This window comes from Erpetoichthys calabaricus, chromosome 13, assembly GCF_900747795.2.
Source record: "Erpetoichthys calabaricus chromosome 13, fErpCal1.3, whole genome shotgun sequence".
Taxonomy (NCBI): Eukaryota; Metazoa; Chordata; class Cladistia; order Polypteriformes; family Polypteridae; genus Erpetoichthys; species Erpetoichthys calabaricus.
In genome coordinates, this window is record NC_041406.2 from 36,657,891 (window position 1) to 36,671,351 (window position 13,461).

Genomic DNA, 13,461 nt, shown 5'->3' on the forward strand with positions numbered 1-13,461 from the left:
TATATCCTAATATATAACGTGAAGCAATAGCTAACACTGTGAAGGATCTGCATTCAATAAAATCGTTCTGTTCCATTAAAAAGATCAGCGGATATGACGGTTTCATTTTTAAATATGGCAGCATGAAATGCTGCTGTTGACTATTTGAGGATCCTTCATCCCTCACACTCCGCCACTCGGCTTCATTGATTTGCTGCTGCTGCTGCCTCTGCTGAGACTTTACAGCTCAGGCCAGGAATGTAACATTTAAATATATCAAAAGACAAAGCATGAGAACAAATGAGCAGAATGTAAAAATAAAAAAAAAAGGAAAATAGACAATAAAAAACGTGTCTGATGTTTTTGTCTCTGTTCGATGTTTTTCCCATATTTTGTGAGGATGACAGGAAGATCAAAGTCTTTATTTTATTTTATTTTTGCTAGTAAATTAAGAAACTTGAAACCCTGCTAAAATGTGCACCAGTTCACAGACCGGACAGGGCACTTTGTAATAAACAATGACCAAAATGTGACAATAGGGGTGACAGAACTAGTAATACACACCTGAAGTCTGGTTACCCAGCGGTCCAATGTCTTTATGTCCTCTTATGTAGCTTAGCCTGGAATCTGTGTGGTTTTTTGTGTGTACGTGTGTTTTTTTTTTCTTTCGTTTTGGCAGAAATTATTTGAAAAAATGTGGATGGAGCAATGCGTTGGTCTGCATTATGAAGGTTTCATTGTCAAAGGAGCACTTCAAGGCTAAGCGGCATGAGAACTCTCGACACACCGAGATGTAAACCGTCGCACTCTGTAACTTCACCATGTCACACGGCCAACGCTGACCCCCAGGTAAGTTTTTCTTTCATGAAATTTTGACGTAGATGATAGAATAACATTGTGTATGACTTTGTAAATATGGTATATACTTGACTGATAACACAATGTGCTTTTGAATAAAAAGTTTGGTATTCTGTTAAACTTTTTATCGGAATGGCAAAGTGGAAAGGGGTTCCATAGGAGGGGCAGAGCAATGGCTCACAGGGCAGACCTGTGTTCCTAAAGACAGTCTCTTATACACGAACACTTCATAACATTTGATGCCACTTTTCAAGAGTGTCCCAGTCTTAGTTCCTCTGTAAATGGGATGCCTTTTTACACCCTGAGAGTATGGAAGCAAGTGGTTGCAATGTAATCTGCTCAAGTGAAGTCATTTCATGTGAAACTTCAACAACAAAGCAAGAGGAATGTTGTAAAAGTTAATTTTCAGCATTCTTATCTTATATGTATATATGTACTGTATACACACACACGTTTTGTATGAATACGGTACATATAGATATATTCATTTATATATATATAGAGATACTGCTCACATAAATTTGTGTTTATATGTGTGTTTGTATATGAATACACACACATACAATATATTCATACACAAACAAACACACACTATGTATGTGTACATACATACATGTACACGCACACACACATATACATATACTGTACAGTATATGTGTACACATATAATGCATATACCTTTGTATATACTTATAGTGTGTAGAGGTATAAAATCATATGTCTGTGTGTATATAGTCATATATACTGTAGCTGTACGCATACACACTCATACACAGCTGGTGTGTATCTAAATGTATGCATTTTATTGACATTTTTGCTAATTAAGTCCTCCTATATTAACCTTTTTCTGTATCCTTAACAAAGTTATTAAAATACTCACATTTCACAAGCTGAATTGGCATCAAACATGCCCCCCCCCCCAAAAAAATGAAAAAGAATAAAAGAAAAGCCCCCATCTATTAAAACTCCTTAACATATAAGGCTACAAGTCAGGTTTTTTGTGCCCTTCCCCTCATTGCCACAATAACGTCGATTTGCATTAAGATGAAGGCCTTTGCTGTCAGTCCCCTGGTGATTAGAGCGTGCGTTGTGTTGAGAGTACTGGGTCGCGTACACAGTCTGTTTTGCTGACTAACACATCAGTCCAACAAAAGCAGGGAGCCTGTTTCCATTCACACATCTACTCCCATTCTTGGCTTTGACTCACAGACCCGACATCATGACCCGGTAGGAGGGCTGCATGTGTCTGTGCCGGGGGCTGGCGCTTGGACTCACTGATGGGCTGGTGCAGCTGGCATCTACACCTCCTATAGATGGCAGGTAGGCATGGTGTAAAATAGGAAGCTGCAATGACAGTCTGCGTTGTATGCTGTGGAGAGAAGCAGAAAACAAAATGGTTAGGTTGGTTAGAATAAGATCAGTAGTAGAAGGCCTCGGTTATTAGATTGAACAGGAGATATTTATTAAATGTGCTGCAAGATACATGGAAAGATAGATGCTTTCTTGGTTCCAAGAAGGAATTTTAGTGTTAAAGAATCCATCACACAGAAATAACAAAGAAGATACTAAAGATGAAACAGTAAGACAGATAATGTACACATTAAAATTAATATCTTAAAATTAAACAAAAGCATCTCTGAAAAGTAGTGGAACCCCTCAAATTATACAGTGGTGTGAAAAACTATTTGCCCCCTTCCTGATTTCTTATTCTTTTGCATGTTTGTCACACAAAATGTTTCTGATCATCAAACACATTTAACCATTAGTCAAATATAACACAAGTAAACACAAAATGCAGTTTTTAAATGATGGTTTTTATTATTTAGGGAGAAAAAAAATCCAAACCTACATGGCCCTGTGTGAAAAAGTAATTGCCCCCTTGTTAAAAAATAACCTAACTGTGGTGTATCACACCTGAGTTCAATTTCCGTAGCCACCCCCAGGCCTGATTACTGCCACACCTGTTTCAATCAAGAAATCACTTAAATAGGAGCTGCCTGACACAGAGAAGTAGACCAAAAGCACCTCAAAAGCTAGACATCATGCCAAGATCCAAAGAAATTCAGGAACAAATGAGAACAGCAGTAATTGAGATCTATCAGTCTGGTAAAGGTTATAAAGCCATTTCTAAAGCTTTGGGACTCCAGCGAACCACAGTGAGAGCCATTATCCACAAATGGCAAAAACATGGAACAGTGGTGAACCTTCCCAGGAGTGGCCGGCCGACCAAAATTACCCCAAAAGCGCAGAGACGACTCATCCGAGAGGTCACAAAAGACCCCAGGACAACGTCTAAAGAACTGCAGGCCTCACTTGCCTCAATTAAGGTCAGTGTTCACGACTCCACCATAAGAAAGAGACTGGGCAAAAACGGCCTGCATGGCAGATTTCCAAGACGCAAACCACTGTTAAGCAAAAAGAACATTAGGGCTCGTCTCAATTTTGCTAAGAAACATCTCAATGATTGCCAAGACTTTTGGGAAAATACCTTGTGGACTGATGAGACAAAAGTTGAACTTTTTGGAAGGCAAATGTCCCGTTACATCTGGAGTAAAAGGAACACAGCATTTCAGAAAAAGAACATCATACCAACAGTACAATATGGTGGTGGTAGTGTGATGGTCTGGGGTTGTTTTGCTGCTTCAGGACCTGGAAGGCTTGCTGTGATAGATGGAACCATGAATTCTACTGTCTACCAAAAAATCCTGAAGGAGAATGTCCGGCCATCTGTTCGTCAACTCAAGCTGAAGCGATCTTGGGTGCTGCAACAGGACAATGACCCAAAACACACCAGCAAATCCACCTCTGAATGGCTGAAGAAAAACAAAATGAAGACTTTGGAGTGGCCTAGTCAAAGTCCTGACCTGAATCCAATTGAGATGCTATGGCATGACCTTAAAAAGGCGGTTCATGCTAGAAAACCCTCAAATAAAGCTGAATTACAACAATTTTGCAAAGATGAGTGGGCCAAAATTCCTCCAGAGCGCTGTAAAAGACTCATTGCAAGTTATCGCAAACGCTTGATTGCAGTTATTGCTGCTAAGGGTGGCCCAACCAGTTATTAGGTTCAGGGGGCAATTACTTTTTCACACAGGGCCATGTAGGTTTGGATTTTTTTTTCTCCCTAAATAATAAAAACCACCATTTACAAACTGCATTTTGTGTTTACTTGTGTTATATTTGACTAATAGTTAAATGTGTTTGATGATCAGAAACATTTTGTGTGACAAACATGCAAAAGAATAAGAAATCAGGAAGGGGGCAAATAGTTTTTCACACCACTGTATATGTGCTAAGCATTCTATAATTATTGGCCACATTTATCTCATTTACTGCGGTGGGCTGGCGCCCTGCCCGGGGATTTGTTCCTGCCTTGCGCTCTGTGCTGGCTGGGATTGGCTCCAGCAGACCCCCGTGACCCTGTGTTAGGATATAGCGGGTTGGATAATGACTGACTGACTGACTGATTTATCTCATCTAAAATAGATGTACCAAGGGCAACATCCAACGTGCGAGCATTGCTAGCTACAGGACCACTAGGTTTTTTGGGAATGCACTAAAATAACAATTTTAGGCCAAAAATGTTTACAAACTTCTCAAACAGCCTTGGTGCCACAATCACTCTTAATCTGCTAACGTTGATATTTGGTGTACTGCCGGATGGGATTAAAGTGCAGATGGAGAAATCGATTGTAATATCCTGTACCGCACTTCTAGCACACACACACACACTTACCTGCTCACCTGGAAGAATCCCAGCTCACCATCACTAACTCAGTGGGTAAGACATGTTCTGTGTTATCTCAAATTAGAAAAAGTCAGAGTCTCTCTTAGAGGAGATATCCAAAGCGTTTTTAACAGCATGCCAAGAATTCATTTACATAATTTTATAATAATCATGATGGAGCCATGATTAACTCTCTATGCTTTAAGGTGTAGTATTACATTTAAAAAGTTATATATATATATATATATATATATATATTTTTTTTTTTTTTTTTTTTTTTGCTCCTGGATGGGGGTTGAATCATGTTTTTTTTCCTTTTGTATTTTTATTTTTTATTTGCTCTGGACTGATTTTAAGTTAAATTGTTGTATCTGTTATGCTATTATTATTTGCTGGATTGCTCAGAAGTAGCTTCAACTCCCACCTCCGGCAGAACTTCGACCACATCCCGAGGGAGGTGGGGGACATTGAGTCCGAATGGGCCATGTTCCGTGCCTCTATTGTTGAGGCAGCTGACCGGAGCTGTGGCCGTAAGGTGGTCGGTGCCTGTCGTGGCGGCAATCCCCGAACCCGCTGGTGGACACCGGCGGTGAAGGATGCCGTCAAGCTGAAGAAGGAGTCCTACAGGACCCTTTTGTCCTGTGGGACCCCGGAGGCAGCTGATAGGTACCGGCAGGCCAAGCGGAATGCGGCTTTGGTGGTTGCTGAGGCAAAAACTCGGGCGTGGGAGGAGTTTGGGGAGGCCATGGAGAATGACTTTCGGACGGCTTCGAGGAGATTCTGGTCCACCATCCGGCGTCTCAGGAAGGGGAAGCAGTGCAGTGTCAACACTGTATATGGTGGGGATGGTGCGCTGCTGACCTCGACTTGGGATGTTGTGGGTCGGTGGGGGGAATACTTCGAAGACCTCCTCAATCCCATTAACATGCCTTCCAATGAGGAAGCAGAGCCTGGGGACTCAGAGGTGGGCTCCCCCATCTCTGGGACTGAGGTCACCGAGGTGGTCAAAAAACTCCTTGGTGGCAGGGCCCCGGGGGTGGATGAGATACGCCCGGAGTTTCTCAAGGCTCTGGATGTTGTAGGACTGTCTTGGCTGACACGCCTCTGCAACATCGCATGGACATCAGGGACAGTGCCTCTGGATTGGCAGACCGGGGTGGTGGTCCCCCTCTTTAAGAAGGGGGATCAGAGGGTGTGTTCCAACTACAGAGGGATCACACTCCTCAGCCTCCCTGGAAAAGTCTATTCAGGGGTCCTGGAGAGGAGGGTCCGTCGGATAGTCAAGCCTCGGATTCAGGAGGAACAGTGTGGTTTTCGTCCTGGTCGCGGAACAGTGGACCAGCTCTATACCCTTAGCAGGGTCCTGGAGGGTGCATGGGAGTTTGCCCAACCAGTCTACATGTGTTTTGTGGACTTAGAAAAGGCATTCGACCGTGTCCCTCGGGGAATCCTGTGGGGGGTACTCCGAGAGTATGGGGTACTGGCCCCCCTGATAAGGGCTATTCAGTCCCTGTACGATCGGTGCCAGAGCTTGGTCCGCATTGCCGGCAGTAAGTCGAACCCGTTTCCAGTGAGAGTTGGACTCCGCCAGGGCTGCCCTTTGTCACCGATTCTGTTCATAACTTTTATGGACAGAATTTCTAGGCGCAGCCAGGGTGTTGATGGGGTCCGGTTTGGTGGGCTCAGGATTGGGTCACTGCTTTTTGCAGATGATGTTGTCCTGTTTGCTTCATCAGGCCATGATCTTCAGCTCTCTCTGGATCGGTTCGCAGCCGAGTGTGAAGCGGCTGGGATGAGAATCAGCACCTCCAAATCCGAGACCATGGTCCTCAGCCGGAAAAGGGTGGAGTGCCCTCTCAGGGTTGGTAGCGAGATCCTGCCCCAAGTGGAGGAGTTCAAGTATCTCAGGGTCTTGTTCACGAGTGAGGGAAGAATGGAGCGTGAGATCGACAGGCGGATCGGTGCGGCATCCGCAGTAATGCGGGCATTGCATCGGTCTGTCGTGGTGAAAAAGGAGCTGAGCCGCAAGGCGAAGCTCTCAATTTACCAGTCGATCTATGTTCCTACCCTCACCTATGGTCATGAGCTATGGGTAGTGACCGAAAGAACGAGATCGCGAATACAAGCGGCTGAAATGAGTTTCCTCCGCAGGGTGTCTGGGCTTTCCCTTAAAGATAGGGTGAGAAGCTCAGTCATCCGGGAGGGGCTCAGAGTAGAGCCGCTGCTCCTCCGCATCGAGAGGAGTCAGATGAGGTGGCTCGGGCATCTGATCAGGATGCCTCCTGGACACCTCCCTGGTGAGGTGTTCCGGGCACGTCCAACCGGGAGGAGGCCCCGGGGAAGACCCAGGACACGCTGGAGGGACTATGTCTCTCGACTGGCCTGGGAACGCCTTGGGATTCTCCCGGAAGAGCTAGAAGAAGTGGCCGGGGAGAGGGAAGTCTGGGCATCTCTGCTCAAGCTGCTGCCCCCGCGACCCGACCTCGGATAAGCGGGAGACAATGGATGGATGGATGGATGGATTGCTTAGCCTGCTGTTGTACTGTTCTTCTTTTTCGAAAATAAAATTATAAAGAACAAAAATGAGTCCCATGTTTTGTTATAACACCAATATGACTTCTGATGCAAAAGTGTATCTATAGTGTGTGTGTGTGTGAATGTTTATATAATATATATATAATATATATTAATATGATATGGTACCTGCCAAATAAAAATCTGCCATGAAATCTTTTCGCACATACAACAACAACAAACCCTGGTTTACTACAAAACTCAGGCAGCTTTGCAAGGCTAAGGAGAAGGCCTACAGAAGTGGGGACAGAATCCTGTATAATCAGGCCAGAAACACATTGACAAAGGAGATCAGAGTAGCAAAGAGGTGCTACACTGAAAAGCTGGAAAATAGGTTTACAGCCAATGACCCTGCATCAGTGTGGAGAGGTTTGAAAGACATCACCAACTACAGGAAACCATCCCCCCATACTGAAGAGAACTATCAACTGGCCAACGAGCTGAATTTGTTCTACTGCAGGTTTGATAATCCCTCTTTCACACCTCTCACCCACGCCAATCTAAATACAGTCCCAGCACTCACTACCAAGCCCCTGCCCCTCCCCACTGACACCAAACCTGCACTCAGGATCTGTGAAGGGGACGTGAGTCAGCTCTTCAGGAGACAGAAGATCAGGAAGGCACTAGGTCCAGATGGTGTGTCACCCTCCTGTCTTAAAGTCTGTGCTGATCAGCTGGCCCCCATATTTACACAGATCTTCAACAGATCCCTGGAGCTATGTGAAGTTCCCTCCTGCCTTAAGCGTTCCACAATTATCCCGGTTCCAAAGAAAACCTCCATTGCAGGGTTAAATGACTACAGGCCAGTCGCCCTGATGTCTGTGGTCATGAAATCCTTTGAAAGACCGGTGTTGACCTACCTGAAGGACATTACAGACCCCCTGCTTGACCCCCTACAGTTTGCTTACCGAGCAAACAGGTCAGCGGATGATGCAATCAACATGGGACTGCACTACATCCTGCAACATCTCGACTCTCCAGGGACATATGCTAGGATCCTGTTTGTGGACTTCAGCTCGGCGTTCAACACTATCATTCCAGAAGTCCTCCACACCAAACTCACTTGGCTCACTGTACCAGCTCCCATCTCCCAGTGGATCAAAAACTTCCTGACAGATAGGAAGCAGCAAGTGAGACTGGGAAAAATCACATCCAGCACACGAACAGTCAGCACTGGCGCCCCCCAGGGATGTGTCCTCTCTCCTCTGCTCTTCTCCCTCTACACAAATGACTGCACCTCAAGAGACCCGTCTGTTAAAATCCTGAAGTTTGCAGATGATATGACAGTAATTGGCCTCATCAAGGACAGTGACGAGTCTGTATACAGACGAGAGGTCGAACAGCTGGCCCTCTGGTGCGGTCAAAACAACCTGGAGCTGAACAAGCTTAAAACTGTGGAGATGACAGTGGACTTCAGGAGGAGCCCCCCAGTGCTGCCCCCTCTCACACTACTCAACAGCATTGTGTCTGCTGTGGAAAACTTTAGGTTTCTGGGATCCACAATTTCCCAGGACCTAAAGTGGGAACTAAACATAAACACAATTGTTAAAAAGGCCCAGCAGAGGTTGTACTTCCTGTGCCAGCTCAGGAAGTTCAACCTGCCTCAGGAGCTGCTCATCCAATTTTACTCTGCAGTAATCCAGTCTGTTCTCTGTTCATCTACCACAGTCTGGTTTGGCTCAGCCACAAAGCAGGACAGGAACAGACTTCAACGGACAGTCAGGATTGCAGAAAAAATCATTGGTGTTGATCTGCCCTCCATTCAAGACTTATACAGATCTCGAGTCAGGAAACGGGCAGAAAACATCATTGCAGACCCATCAAACCCTGGTTACAACCTTTTTCAACTTCTTCCCTCTGGTAGGCGCTACAGAGCACTGTACGCCAAAACTACCAGACATGTGAACAGTTTCTTTCCTCAGGCCATCACTCTCATGAACACTTAAGTCAATCTCACAGCATCAGGGACAATACTAGGTAAAACCGGAGTCCAATTCCTTGTATGTGTACATATACTTGGCCAATAAAGCTGATTCTGATTCTGATAATACGTATAAAGAGTACATAACACATGTTTCTCCCTAATTGGGGCTTGTCAGGAGTACACACCTTTGCTTCCCCTTACGGGGATCGAACCTCATATGTCAACCACATTAGCTTACTTTACAGGGTGAAGATCAGAGTATTACATTCATTGGTCTGAATCACAATCTGATTATTTGGAAGGTTACCTGCCATGTAACTCTTGTGGTTCGATCCCCGTTCTATCCCATTTGTATTGGAAGGTATGCTTCTTGCAACTGAGAGGATGTGGCAGATGGTTTCTGGCTGGCTGACCAACCAGAAGCATTTTATATATATATATATATATATATATATATATATAGACGGACAGACTGACAGACTTACGGAAGTACTGACTTACGGACGGACAGACTGACTGACTGACAGACAGACAGATCTTTATTTATTTGTCCTCAGGGGAAATTTAGCTTTTTACAGAAGCTCTTTAAATACAGAAATACATGAATAGATAAATAAATGCACACACACCAGAATGGCTAAAAAGGAAGAACATTTAAGAGGACATATAACTTCTTACTTGGTAGTCCCCATCTGGCCTTCTGTAGGCCAATTAGTCTAGAGCCCACACCAGTTAGCATACACAGTAGCTGGAAGAACATGAACTAGGTAGCATGCTGTTCAGGGAGAACTCAAACACTTAATGAATTCTGGGTTTTGTATCATTTAGTGCTATAACCTTTCAGTTTTACCACAGTCTTACTTTTTGGATTTTTTGGTCAGTTCCAGAGTGCTACACTATATTTAACCTTGACACTATTTTTTGAAATAGTTAAACATTCGAATTCATTCTCTCTCCTGGCTCAAACGACCCTTGCCATGTGTTGATGTGACAGATCTTCCTGAATACATTTCTCACAGCTCAGATTACATTGTCAAATTCTTTGTTGCTCTGCATTGTTGGAGCACAGCCTCCAACGGCAGCTTCAGGGCAGTTGATGTGCCTTGAGATGTATGGCCAGCCAGAGCCAATGTGACAAGCTCACAGACCCCCTTTACGGTTACTACTCTCACAAATATTTTTCAGTGATTTTTATTAATAAGAAGAATGTTTTACTATAACATTACAACGTCCTGCAATGTACTGGCACTCCATCTGGAATGTTGTTGGTGTTCCACCCTAAACTGCTAAGATAGACCATATTAGGCTAACACATGGACAAAACAAGTGGATATCAATGACTTCCTCACAGTTTAAACAAACATGCAAAACTTGTTTCTAAACAGTAGAATTTCGCAAAGTCAACTTCTGCCAAATGGTAGGTGCATCAAACAATTTGCATTAATGTTTGATTTTTTTTTAACAGATTATATAAGAATTCGTTTGTTTACACAAGATAAATAGCTGGTGCGTCAATTCAAAACTACCATAATAACAGAGCCCTTGTTGATGCTAGGAAGAAGACCATAATTGTGCGCTTGATGCTTTCTTAGACTTTATTATCAGCTGCCGCATTTACATAAACTGGAATGAAGCTTGTCTCAATGCAAGTCTCTGTAAGCGAGTGCTCATTAGCTTGGCTGGTTCATTACCTCTTCAGAGTAATACCATCTGAACACAGAACGGAGCATTCAAGTGTGTTGTTGATTTGAATCAAAATAATTGTGTATAAAGAATGGAGCTGTCTGAAGGGTTAAACTGTATAAATGGTCAGTGCACCTCTGAGACACATTAGTGTCCTCCTTTACTGGCCAAATCCCCAAGATGCACCTCCTTTAAAAGTATGTAGAGGGATGGTGTGCCCAGTTGTCAGCTATGATTTGGAAGTATGGCCTCTGACAGGGCAGAACAAAATGCAGTAAGATCTGCTCAACGACAAATTGTATGTCAAATCTATGGACCAGTAAGGGACAGTGGTAGCAGGAGAATACAATGTGTCAGAGGGGGACATTTTTTTGTGCACTGGGTGGTTCCATTAGGCACCCATTGTTAGGACTGAGGGGTGCAAAGTTAAAAGGCTGTCTGCAGGATGTATTTATTTGCTGTACTGCAAAGGAGTCACCAGTTTGAAGTTTATGGCTGGTTGAGATTTACAAACAATATCACATGTGATAACAGAACTGCTGCTTCCTTGGAGGATGTCTGTATTTACCTGACTTGGAAATATTGGTTTCTAATCAGCATATCTGTACTTATTCATGATTGGTAACAATTCTTTTTTTTAACTTGTGTTGTCATTAATTGTTAAACCCAGGAAATGCAGATGTACCATTGTTTAATCTGACTGTCCAGAACTGATAATTGCAGGGACTGAATTAGATAAAAACTCCTGGCAGCAGAAGGCGGGGGTGGACAGTCCACAGAAAACGCTGCCAAGGCACTCGGACAGAGCACAGGGGCTTGCAGGCAGACAAGGGTACCTGGCTGGCACGACGTGAGGCACAAGGACGGCAACATTTACTTCCAGGGAGGAAGAGACAGCTCCACAAGGAGACGCCAGTTGTGGGTCCAGTGAAAGAGGGAAGCCACATCAGAGAACCAAGCGAAGCTGACAGATGAGGAATGAGGTGTGCCTAGGTCCCAGCCACACAAGGAGCCCAGAGTGGAAGAAAAAGGAACAACGAAGAGCCGCTGACAGGGAGTCAACAATTTGACACAACTTCTGTAGGGGAACGAGTGTCCGGGGAACAGAGTGCATCCATGGACAGTTGAACAATTAAGTGTTGGGGTAACACAGTGCCCAAACTGGACTCTGCACCACTAAAGGTTGTATCCTCCAATTCTTGTTTTTAACGGACTTTTAGAGGGTGGACTGTGTATTTTCCTTTTAAAAAAAGGGAAATTGATTCCTGATATGTTTAGATTTTGTTATGTTCATTTATCTTTTTAATGTACCTTATATTGTCTTGTACAATAGAACTTACTGTTGCTTTTTTCTAAAATTACTGTTGTGTCTTTCATTGTGTGTTTACTCACCGCCCAATTTAAAGAAACCTGTGTGCTATTATTGGTAAATTTCAGGAGTTCCCAGTCTCTTCATAAAATTGGGTGGCGTAGTCGGATATTTTAATGGTGTCTAAGTTAGATTACCTATAAGTGTGACCAGACACCTGTGACAAATGCAATACAGAATTTAATAAGTAGGTGGAAGGAACCAGTACTAGAGGATATGGTGCCTAGGTCATATTGAAAATATGGAGGAAGACAGAACCCACCAGAAGAATGTTAAAATGAAGGTTAAATTGCAAGAATTGAAGAAGAAGAGTGAACATGAGATGGATGGACAATGTAGTGACAGACGTTAAAAAAACGGAAAGCAAAGGTTGGCCAAAGAGTGCACCAAGCAAGAAAGAAGATATGCGGTATTGATAAGATACCATCCATATAGTAGTGGAAGAACACTTTCTGAACATGGATATGGGATTGGGGGTCAGATAATCTCATTGGTAGGCCCCCTCAAGCTTCCTAAAAGCATCTCCAGTGCACATTACCCCCAAATTCCAACAGTTTAACACATGGTTTTAAAACACTGGGCTGAGTGTCTGGTTTTACTTGTCGAACCAAAGCAGATCAGTGGAGTTGCTTTCCTGACAGTTAAGCTTGAAAGAAGATTCTAAGTTAGCACTTCTACCCTAATGCTAGTCCATTTGGATGGGCTGCTGACAAGGCTGAAGTATTATTATACTTCTCTCTGCATCTGTTTTCAGTGTAACCATTTGAGTTGTCCTCCCTCCTCTCACTCATTTGGGATGTTTGCACAGTCGCCTTCTTCTTTGGACAATCCATCCCTCGCTCCCTTGTCACTTTGCTCTTTGTTATGCACTTTTGCCATTGCAGCTTTGATCAGGTGGAGTTGTTGCTCAGCTTGAAGGAAAATAGTGTGCGAGTGGAATCAAACTAGAAGCAAAGTGGGAAGTTTCTTGCTGTTTCCTACATTCCAAAGGGCTTGATGTGCATGGATCCCTTTTCTAGCAGGATGGTGCGTGTGGGAATAGTCTTGTGGTGAGGTGACGTGCTTATGCAATCAACATGTGCCATTTTTTTTAAAACTTCAAAACTGCATTTCGTAACATATATTATTTAAATGAGTTTTTTATGTAGGATTGAATAGGATGCTATTAATACATCATTCTATATTTTAAGGTTTTTCGTTTTGATTACATTTGAGGGACTCCATTGCTGGCTCTGCCACTGCATTCATTCATGCATCCATGTGCTGACCCGCTGAGGCTGCAGCCTTGCCATGATTTTGTAAATAGAAGGTACTACTAGAATAAAACAGAAATCGGGTTAGGCTGGG

General features: G+C 43.6%; 1 protein-coding gene across 1 annotated transcript in view; it reads right to left on the bottom strand.

The window, feature by feature from the left end:
• Positions 1 to 1,565: 1,565 nt before the first annotated feature.
• Positions 1,566 to 13,461, bottom strand: part of gabbr2 (gamma-aminobutyric acid (GABA) B receptor, 2) — a 911,705-nt gene continuing 899,809 nt past the window's right edge. Inside the window, exon 19 of the mRNA XM_028818131.2 lies at positions 1,566 to 2,206. Within this exon, the coding sequence (XP_028673964.1) occupies positions 2,041 to 2,206 (166 nt within the window). The 3' untranslated portion in view covers positions 1,566 to 2,040. The remainder of the gene's footprint in view (positions 2,207 to 13,461) is intronic.